The sequence below is a fragment of the Megascapheus bottae genome, chromosome X (genome assembly GCF_031878675.1).
Source record: "Megascapheus bottae isolate mThoBot1 chromosome X, mThoBot2.hap1, whole genome shotgun sequence".
Lineage (NCBI taxonomy): Eukaryota > Metazoa > Chordata > Mammalia > Rodentia > Geomyidae > Megascapheus > Megascapheus bottae.
This window is the reverse complement of record NC_143547.1, coordinates 54,317,574-54,328,923: the sequence shown is the minus strand read 5'-3', so window position 1 is coordinate 54,328,923 and position 11,350 is coordinate 54,317,574. Positions and strand designations below refer to the sequence as shown.

The 11,350-nt window shown below is 33.7% G+C and overlaps 1 protein-coding gene across 1 annotated transcript in view; it reads right to left on the bottom strand.

The window, feature by feature from the left end:
* Nucleotides 1–828: 828 nt before the first annotated feature.
* The window catches only part of LOC150041105 (uncharacterized), a 324,318-nt gene continuing 313,796 nt past the window's right edge, over nt 829–11,350 (bottom strand). Inside the window, exons 25-28 of the mRNA XM_090327132.1 lie at nt 8,998–9,062; nt 7,180–7,280; nt 2,927–3,890; nt 829–1,534 (exon numbers count right to left, since the gene is read on the bottom strand). Of these exons, the coding sequence (XP_090183258.1) occupies nt 1,110–1,534; nt 2,927–3,890; nt 7,180–7,280; nt 8,998–9,062 (1,555 nt within the window). The 3' untranslated portion in view covers nt 829–1,109. The remainder of the gene's footprint in view (nt 1,535–2,926; nt 3,891–7,179; nt 7,281–8,997; nt 9,063–11,350) is intronic.

Sequence of the window (11,350 nt, the reverse complement as noted above, 5' to 3'; positions counted from 1 at the left end):
CTAAAACTCAGCACAAATTTTATGTATGAATATAAGGCAATGAGACCATTTCCTCATATAATTGATGAGTTAATCTCATTACCTTCCAGTTATACTTGATCTATCTTAAAGGGTTTGTGAGCTAATTGTTCTTGAAAACTACATTTTACAGAAAACTATGCTTATGTAAGTTTAATAATGTGCTGATCAACTGGGCCAATGAAAAGCCATCTTCTTCTCTCGGAAAAAAGGCATCTTACCCAGAAATTGAGTAAAATATTTCAATAATTTTTCCTTTCTCTCCTGCATCTTTTCATGCCAAACTAATTTAGTGTTGGGAGGAATAAACAAAATTAATGTTCAAAACAAAGTATTTTTAGCATGCAATACTTTAGGCATCCTGTGGTGCTGTTAGTGTCATCTTACTACTATTATTTACATCACAAGCACAAATGCTATTTACAGTTCTACAGTTAGTTGTCTCCTTGTATTTTAAGGCTTCCAGCAAATATTTACAATTTTGCCCGGTACGTGTCACAAAAACATGAATGGATAGTCAAATATTCTTGTTAGTGATCTTTTTATAGTGGTCCTCTCTAGATATTTTGGAGAATCTCTGTATTTGATAACTTTCAAATCACTTGATTCCTTAGATTTTAGTTAACAGATATTTTGGACATTAAGCTGTAACCATCCAGATAAATGTTAATACCTATGCGATAACTTCCATTTGTTCAGCAAAATGTCCAATAAGACCAAAAGTTACTGAACTTTTTAGATGTACAATATTCTTGGTTGGTTTGTTGGTATCTTGGTTAGTGTTAGATCAAAAAATACCATATTGCCACATAGACATCAAAACTCAAAGAAGTTAGCATATTATTTGTATACAACCCATTCCCAGCAGATCATCCCATAACTAAGTATAGTTGATACACAGAATAAACTAGTAAGTGAACTCTAGTTTAGCTCCAAACATTATGATAAAGACTATCACAATAACTGTAATTATATTCATTTCCTGTATTGTCACATTTAGTATTTTGGGTAGCTTGTCAGATTTAGTTATGATATTCAATGTTTTTTGATAAGGTTCTTTGACTGTCTGGACTTTTGTAGGACATCAATTTTTATAATTGGTGTTCACCAATCTTTGAGAGCTCAGAAAGTGCAGAGGATACATTCTGTGCAGAAGCTCTAACATTATGCCTGGGAGTTTGAACGTTATCCACAGGACCTCTGAAAGCACTGCCTGTATGAATTCCACCACTGCCTCTAGGAATTTGAAGATTACCCATGGGGACTCTAGCATTATTGTAGAGAATTTCAGGATTGGGCCTGGGAATTCCAACACAAACCATAGAGACATTACTGGCAGTATTCTTGGGAATTCCAACATTGTCCTTGGCAAGTCCAGCAGGAGCATTAGGAAGTCCAGTGGCACGCAGCTTTGCAAAATTCTTAAAGCTTGGATTGATAGCAGCTTGCTCTCCAAAAGTTGACAAAGTGGGCTTTTGCCAAGCTTTCTGAATGTTGTCTCCCTTTTTAACGTTTTCTAAATGGCAAAAACAGAAGTCAGTTTTAAATAATTGAAAACAGATCTCAATTTTGACAAGAAATGATGAATAAACAGGAACGATATATAATATGGCAATGCAACCATCGTATGGAACTTTTTCATTAGAAAATTATCTTCATATTTGAGTTTGAAAAATGCAGAAAAAATGTCAAAATTTCTCACAATAGCCAGAATTTGGGGCATAGAGTCAAAACAGAAGTGAAAAAACGAACGTGAATACCACTATGGTTGGAGGAGGATATAGATGTTAGCTAAAGAGAAATTATAGTCAGTGGCTTAAGGACTTTTAAGAACAAAGGTATTTTATCAACAGTTTCATTCATTTTAAAATATGAGTAATTAGTGCCATCAAGAATTTGATAGGAAAAACAAATCAAAGAGTTTAATGAAAAAATGGGTATTACCAGGATTTTGAAAATTCTTAAGAATATTCAATGCTAGACGGAGGCTGAGTCAATTTCAAGAGGGTGTTTAGCTGACTTTGGGTTCTGCTTAATTTTTAGTCTGATAAATGATGATTTCATAGAATTCTAAATATGTGTAGAAAAAGGAATATTATAGTTGGTCAAAAATCATGATTTCCAGAACATGTTTTGGGTTAGATTTTGGATTTTTCTCTAAAAACAGTCTTCTATTCATTACTTCAATAGAATATCCTGGGGGTTTCAACTCAGGACCTTGCACTTAGTAGACAGGCATTCTACCACTTGAATCATACTGTTAGCTGATATATTTCCAACTGATACATTTTTTATAAAGTTAAGGACTTCTATTTTAAGTTAAAAGGGAAAATTTCTTTCCGACTTCAGAAGTAATAGTTTATCTGTTCCTAACAGCATGTTTGCATATATTTAGATAGCTGTAGTGATGAAAGAAAAATGTTACTCTTCAGTTAGTAATAAATTGCAATGTAGGATTTTAGAATACATTATAAAATATATTTAAAAATACATACTAAATATATAAATATTTAAGTTCTTCCATTAATATTATCTTTAAGCAGGTATAGCATATAGTATTAGTGATACATTTATTAATTTATACTTTTTAGCCACAAGGTTAATTAATAGGAACAAATTGGGAAAATTTCTTGTAATCTAGTAGGATCATATCTATTACACCATTAAATTTCTAGCCTAAACCCTTAATTTTTAGTTACTGGGAAATGGGTGTATTAGAGGGCAATTATTTTATGAATGAACTTATCCAGCTTATAGTCAGACTATGACAATTCCCCTAGAAAATGTTGATGCTTTATGGGATGAAAAGAAATGGATTCCCAATTGCTTGATAATCATTTACTAATGAGTCTATTTGTATGGATATACATAATTTACAAAAGGAGTTATAACAAGTACAAGTACTTACCTGCTGCAAGCAAATTATCATCACTTTGGAAGAAGCGTGTGTCGTTAGGATTTGATTTTAACTCAGATGCATTTGCATTTTGGCTCCTGCCAATTTTGTATGAGGGCAGGCTATTACTGCGCTGCCTCTGGAGTTTAGGACGCTGGGGCAGCAATGGGAAAGGCCCTTGCAAAGACTGGAGATGGCTATCTGTGGGTGGGGAGGTTGCTTGATTGGCATATGGTGATAGTTGGAAGTAGCCATTATCTCTTTCTTCTTCAGTGGGACTAGTTTCGAGAACATGGAGCCCTTCACTGTTCAGTGGTGCGTCTAAGAGTTCTGCCCAGGAACGGCGAAAGATGGATCTTTCTCTAAGAGGAATCATGCTTCTTGCTACTTCCAAATCATCACTTCCTGGGGACTCTGCATTTTCTGGAGATTCCAGCCATAGATTTCGTGGGCTTCTTGGGCGACTGTATTCTGAGGATGGTGAACATTTATTTATTAAAGCCTCCAGGTGTATAAGCCCAGTGAATTTCAAAGTTGGAATTTCTGTATCATCTATCTCCTTTCCAGGCACACCAGCAACAAGTATTGCGGTGCCTTTCCCCCTTTCCTCTGGACTGGCAATTCCTGTAACGTCTAAGCGTTGAGATTCTGGGACCCCTGAAGAATTAACTGGCATTTTCTCTAGGCGAAGAAGCCCTGATGTTTTTGGTCTTATAAGGGCAACGCTCTCTAACTCTTTTGTTAGTGGGGGGGTGGTAACCATCACCACCTGACTCATATTCCCCAGGTCCCTCTGATGGATACCTTCTCGAGTGTATTGATGGGCATGTTGGTGGTAGGAGGCCATTGTTGCTTTCTGTTGTTTTTGTCTTCTGAGTTTTTCCCGAATTTCCTCATCAATAGGACGGAAATAAATGAACTCATCAGTAATATTTTGAGCACGTCTGTATTCGAAGTTTGGATTCACTGAAACAATCTGAAAGAATATTCAAGTTCAAAGAAACAGTTCATTGCATTTTATCGACACATTTAATAGCCTTCTCCTTTTGACACCTTTTAATCCTATAGCTCATAAGAACTGCACTAGAGAACAATATGTCCAAGGAAAGAATTGCACTGTATAGACATACTCCAAATTAATTAAGAAATATAAGAAATCTATTTTGTAGTGTGAAAATCATATAACCTCATCTAAGGATTCACATCTGTTCCCCTTCCCCAACAAAAATGACTCTACATGGCAAATTCCATGGCAAAATTATATATACTTCTCCCTTGGAGCTTCATAATGTATTCATAACGTATAGGAGTTCATTAAAGGTTCTGAGAGCTAGTTGCTGATTATCATTCTTGTAATTCTAGCAACTCAGGAGACTGAGATCTGAGAATTGTGATCTAAAGCCAGTGGGAGCAATTAAGACTGTGAGACTCTTATCTCCAGTTAGCCACCAGAAAACTAGAAGTGATGTAGTGCTCAAAAGTAGTAGAATATTAGCCTTGAGGGGGAAAAAAACTTAGGTACAGCCCCCAAGCCCTGAATTCAAGCCCCACAACTGACAAAAACAGAAAAAAAGTCTCTGAGAAATTTCATCCATAGATGTTTATACACAAATAATCATATTAACCATGTCACGCATTTTCTATTGCTTTAACATTTAGGTTTTTGTTGATCTCAGAGAGATTGCCCCTCTTAGGGACAGCCAGTTTCTGCAAAGAATAACTTGCCTAGAAGCCCATCTTTCAAATGAAACCCAGCTAACCTATATATCATGCATTTAGCTACTTCACACTCTGGCCTCTATTTGCCTGTTCAAAGGGCACCAAGGCCACAGACCAGGTAACTATGGGGAGCAATTATGCACTTGTTAGATCTCACTGAAATCATTCAAAGTAGCTCATTTTTTTCATTTCTGTGACTTTGGTGCTACCCCATGTCATGTCATATCTCCTCCTTTAAAATGTGTGAGTATAATAAACTATTTTAAATAATAGTCATCTACTGACATGCTTAGTACATATAATGATATATAAAGAATAATATTTATAACAAAATTTATATATACTAATCATTCTTTGGTGCTATGCAATCCAATGTTGCTATATATGTATATATACGTATGTATAAATACACAAACATATAGATAGATAGATAGATAGATAGATAGATAGATAGATTCTCATTGCCTTACAAACACCACCATTATCACCATCAGCTAATTTTGGAAGAGTTTCCTCATCCATAAAAGTAATCCTAAAGCATCAGCAAAAAATGGGAGAATAAGGATCTTTGAACATTCTCCTTTATAAAAACAATGAGAAACTGGCAGAATGGCACAATCAACTTTTTTAAAGGCTCTAGAAATTAACCCAATGCTTGTAGCAATTTAAGATCATTTACTCAATGAAAAAATATATGAAAAATACACTTTGTGAAAACCAATAACTTTCAATCATGGTGAAAACCAGAGGCTTTGGAAGCCATTAATAAAAATGAAAAAAGTTGGAGATGATTCAGATATTAATTTCAAAAGAATTATAGTTAATTGACTTCCAGACCTACTACTTAACTACTATTTGCCTCAATACTTTGCCTCTTCTTGGGGTTTTCATATAAGTAGAATCACACAGTCTGTGTCTTTTTGTGTCTGGCATAGCATAATATTTTCAAGGTTCATCCATTTTATTTCATGTATTGATGCTTAAATTACATTTACAGTCAAATAATGTTTCTGTATATGAATATGTCACATTTTGTTTATCCAGTCATTAGTGGATATAGATTTAGGATTTTACCATCTTTTTGCTACTAGAAATAATGATACTTTGAGATAGGTGCGGTGGCTCACACCTGTAATCCTAGCTACTCATGATGTTGAGATCTGAGGATTGCGGTTCAAGGCCAACCCGGGCAATAAAGAACGTGAGACTTCTAACTCCAATTAATCACTAGAAAATGGGAAGAGGGGCTGTGGCTCAGGTGTAGGGCAGTAGCCTTGAGCTGAAGAGCTCTGGGACAGCGCCCAGGCCCATAATTCCAGACCCAAGACCCACAAAAAAAGAAAGGAAGGAAGAAAGAGAGAAAGAAAGAGAGAAATAAAGAGAGAAAGAGAGAAAGAAAGAGAAAAATAAAGAAAAAAGAAAAGAAAAGAAATGATACTTTGAACATTTATTTCAAAGTGTTTGGACAGAATGTGTACATCCTCTCCAGGTATGTACCTCAGAGTGACTCTGATTTAGCTAGAAAATTTCTCAAAGTTGCCGTACCAATTTTTATTCCTGGAAATCTAGAATTATGTTTCATTTAGTTTTTCCCTAGAGCACTTTAATACATAGCAATTTTAAGAGAATACTTACATTGTTTTAGGGTCACTTTGTGAAAATATTCTGGGGGAAAGTCTATGCTAATTAAATGACAAAGATCTTACATTGTCAACTCCTCAAAATTAAACTGTAAAGCTTCTGAATAGACAAATTTCCCTCCTAAAACATTTACCAGACAAAGGCAAAAAAAATGTTGGAAGAAGATTTTGAGAGACACTAAACTCATCTTTAATACAGCATGAAATACAAAATATTAACTTGAAAAATAATAGTTTTTAGAATTAAATGATAGCAATACTTAGTGGTTGTTTTTAATTTTACAATGCATTTTTCTGAAAATATGAAGGAAATAAATTAAGATATTCTGAAGTTGTAAATAGATTTCTGAAATAATTTCAAATTTAGAATTAAGTATATGAATAATTTATTTCTTGAAATTATAATTCTTTACCCTATCTTATGTTATTATCATTTTGTCAGCGTTCCAAGAGGAAAATGTGCATGTCTTACATTCCCACCTATTACACTAGTATTGATCATTTAGTGCAGCAAGATGAAGAGATGACTATTATCTCCCTTCTTTCGCTATTTTTTTTTTGAATCCTACTATTACATTTTCTAGAAGGGGTATTTATTTTCACATTAAAGGTACATTATATAGAAATCAAATTGTGACATAAATGCACTTTAAAAATTCCTAAAGAGATGTGTGTGCAATGTATGCGTGTGTGTGTGTGTGTGTGTGTGTGTGTGTGTGTGTGTGTGTGTGTATGCTGGAAATTAGGCTTGAACTCAGGAGCTTTCACTCTCAGCGGGCTTTTTTACTTAAGGCTGTAGCCTCTATCACTTAAGCTACAGTGACACTTCCTGAGCAGGTAATGTGAAATTTGACTTTTGTATGTTTGGCTGTTGCTGATCAATGTTGAAATGCTGATAGTACTTACAGTAGTTGCTTCCTGGCAGTTGTTGCACCAAAGCACAGGGAAATCTCTCTTCAGAGACAAAACGCAGTTTGCATATATCATAGCACCTATGCGCCTGTATTCTGTAAGAAAAGATAGGGCTCTGTGTTTGAACCGTGAATTCAAATGTTGGCAAACATTGACAGCCTTAAATGTGTGCTATAGTTTGAACAGAAAAAAGATGACAGATAAAAAAATATTTTTTATTCCTTTCCTTCTAGTATAGAGTCTACCTGCAGTGGCCAGTGTAATAAGTAGTCTGAAAATTGTAGTTATACAAAAAATTCTAGTGATACATCTGAGAGTTTATCAGTCATATTTAAAATTTATTTAATTTTCTTCTCTTTAGTATTAAATTAATTATACAGACATTTCATGATGATGATTCTACACACGCATGTGATATACTTTCATTATATTCATCCCTTCTAGTACTCCTTCTTCAGATATTGCTTTCTGATCTATCCAAGCACTGATTTTGAGATAAGGGAAATAAAGGCAACTAGAGAAACAGTGATGAGTGGAGGTATGCTTTTTTCATTCGTCATCATTGAAATAGCTCATTTTTTATGCTGATACTAGGGCTTCAACTCAGATCCTATGTGCTGTCTCTTTGTTTTTCACTAGAGACTATTGTTCTACCATTTGAGTCATAGTTCCATCTAAGGCTTTCGGCTGTTAATTCAAAATAAGAGTCTCCTTTTCTACTAGGGCTGGTCTCAAACCTCAGACTCCTGAGTAGGTCATGAGCTGCTGGTAGCCCCTTCCAAATCCTTATTTTTTTCCTTCCTTTCTCCCTTTCTTCCCTCCATCCCTCCCTCCCTCTCCTTCCTTCCTTTCTTACTTTTTTCTTTCTTTTTTTCTTACATTATTAGGAGATAAGAATGTCATGCCTAATTTGGCTCCAAACCTTGACCTTCAAATCTAAGCCTCCTGACTAGTTAGGATTAAAAGCATGAGACACCCCTGAAAAGTAATTCCTTTTAAAGAAATATGGTTAATTTATTTATTCACATCTTGTAATTTTGTTCTAAACATGAAAAATTCTAATTCTGAAATAAAACTGTAGTGTGACCTTTTATCTATAAATATTAGAATCTATGATTCATTTATACTTGTTTTCAATGAATACGTAAATTAAAATGCATTTGATAGTTCTGCATAAACCTTTTTTCCTTTACTTTCTAGATTACATGAAAGAATATTTAAATTGCTAGAAAATTAATGAACATATATCAGCATTTCTTTGATCATTCAATCACTTTACAACAGATTCTTCTGTAAGAGTGATGAAGTGGTATTTATTGGTTTTAAGGGTTTTCTGTAATTTGAGGAGTTATATGAATTAGGTTAACCTATCTTTATTTTTTCCCTCTGGAAATTATTCACATAGAAAAGTAAAGTATTTGTATGCAAAATTTTATAAAGGCGTAGAGAGAAATGACTCGTGACATTTATGATTGTGGAATCTCTGTTACAAGGACCAGAAAACTGTTTATATTTTTACTTATGTGGTGAAAGACATAAGAAACAAAGTAAGCATAAAATGTTTTCTAATTTAAGAATTCAGTGATCTCTCTAAAACATCACACAGAATTTAGCCCATTTTTTCTAATAAGCCCAGTTTTAGAAATTAAAATTTTGAATGCTATTCAGTAAATGCTACATATTTGAAAAAGTTATTTTCTATTTCTTAAGTGTACTATTAATTTTTAAAATTTCATTAATTTTTAAATTGTTTATTTTTATTATCTTTAAGTAGTTGTAAGTTTTTAACTGATGGGACGTTGTAGTCCTTACCTGCATTAGCAGCTGCATCTCCAAAGGAAGAACCATATGCCAATTGTAACATCTGGCCAACCCAGCTGCAAAAATACAAAGAAAAAGAAAAGGCAGCCTTTAATAACAATCAATATTGAGTTATTGTGATATTCAAGACACTTTCTCCTCTCATACATAAATCATGACATATGAACTATTAATATTCCTTTTTAACAATTGAGGAACTGAGGTTCAGAGAGAACAACTAATATATTTCTGTTTAAGCACTAATAATCCAGATGGATAACTCCAGAATCCGTAACCTTTATCATTATGACATAGGACTTTTTGGTCTCATTAGAGACATATTAAAATTCAAAAGGATAAAGCGTTGATACATTTTATGCCAAAGAGTTTCATAGATAATCACTTGCTTTAGGAGAAATATTTAACGTAATAATACATTAATAACTAGAATTAAAATAATGAGCATGATGAGATCAGCATAAAATCATATAAGCTTTAGTCATGAAATGAAGGAAAGCTACATTATTGATGATTGTATCTTTTATTAGCTTTACACATAAAAATATTGCAAAGCTAAATATTAGCAAATATCAATTATTTTTGTATATACCCAAACTTTCAAGCTGTAATATTAATGATTGGTGGTTCCTATAAAGACAAGACTCATCATATATTTACTGGCTGTTTAAATCTAGATTTTTTTTAAAAAAAAGTCTACAATGTGTATTTTCCCAACAAAACTATAATCACCCTTCAAAGCGTATATTAGAGGTGAGATACAAAAATTTAAGCTTACATTTCTCAAAGCAAGTTTCAAAGGAAGAAAAATTTCAATTAGAAGCTAAAATGTTTTTAAAATCCAATAGGAAATCAGTTGTAATTTATAGCACAGTATATTTAAGTAGGCATTTCCAGATTTTTTTTGCCAGTTTCAGGGATTGAACTCAGAGCCTGGGCACTGCCCTTGGACATATTTGCTCAAGGCTACTGCTCTGCCACTTGAGCCACAGCACCATTTCCGGTCTTTTCTGTGTATGTGGTACTGAGGAATCAAACCCATGTTAGGCAAATACTTTACTACTAGGCCATGCTCTCAGCCCTAGACTTTCCTTTTCTTGTGCTCTCAGTTCAGAGACCATCTCACACTGAAAATGTAATGTCAACATTATCAGTATGCAAATGAATTGTTTTAAATGAAAGGCAAACGATAGGAAACTGAGCATGTATTTTCCCTGCTGAGCAATTACTATTGTTTTCTTTCTTGTAATATTGTGTAGTTTTAGAAAACTAAAGCTTTAAAAATTACTATACTTACACTAATACTAGATGACTATTTTATTAAATGTTTTAAATGTAATGATGGTAATAATCTGTTTATTATACTGATTTGTAATCCTTGAGTGTACATTTAATGGGGGAATCCAGTTTTTCCATACATGTTTTCACACAATCAATTTTTATTGTAAAACTGGATACAAGCAGTTAAAAGTGCCACAGTAAAATTCTTCATGCTATTTCTATATACCTCGTGGCAACATTTGTCTTGGAGTATTAATATTTATTATTTTATTAATTTTTAATGTTTTAAGTTTAAGATAATGTAAAATTTCTTCCAGATGTACTTACTGATTTATATTTAATAATCTCATTCCATTGCCAGAATGTAAACCAAAATTTATAATAAATGTATAATATGTTGGTGGTTAGGTACGAATGGGATTAGCAGAATTTCAGTATTATAGAAAATATGTACTTTATTTTAAAAACAGCTTTATTGGTGATGTATTTGTGTATCAAACAGCCTTGGAAGTCAGAGGTCTCTTGAGAGAGTGTTCATTTGTCTCCTAGCCAGGTTAATAAGAATTTCTCCTTCAGGGACAAAGGTTAGAGAGGCTTGCCGGCTGCTGTCTCTTCAAAGACTTGGTTAACTCAGCTGTGACAGAAACCTATTCCGTGTAGCATACACTTGGTCTATACCACATCCCCTTTGGGACTGTGGTGACAAAGGCTGTTATTAATGAAGCTTATTCTGCCTGTGGTACTATGGTTAATAAAGGTATTTGTCTCTAATAGAAGAATTCTTGTTATTCTGCTATCTTCCTTCAAAAGTGTGTTTTCTGGTTTACAAACTGCTAAAACCTCAACCTTTACATGGTTTTGAGGAAAAAAATGGAAATTAGAATCAGTATGTATATATCCTGAGATGCTCCTATTCCCTGGTGAGAGCCACAATGGACAAACTGATGGGAGTTGAACAGGTTTGAAACACAAGTCACTTATAGCACCTTCTAATCCATTTAATTGGGGGCCAGTTAAATCTGAACCTCAAAATAGAGGCTATATGTTTACCCTATAATCCTAGATA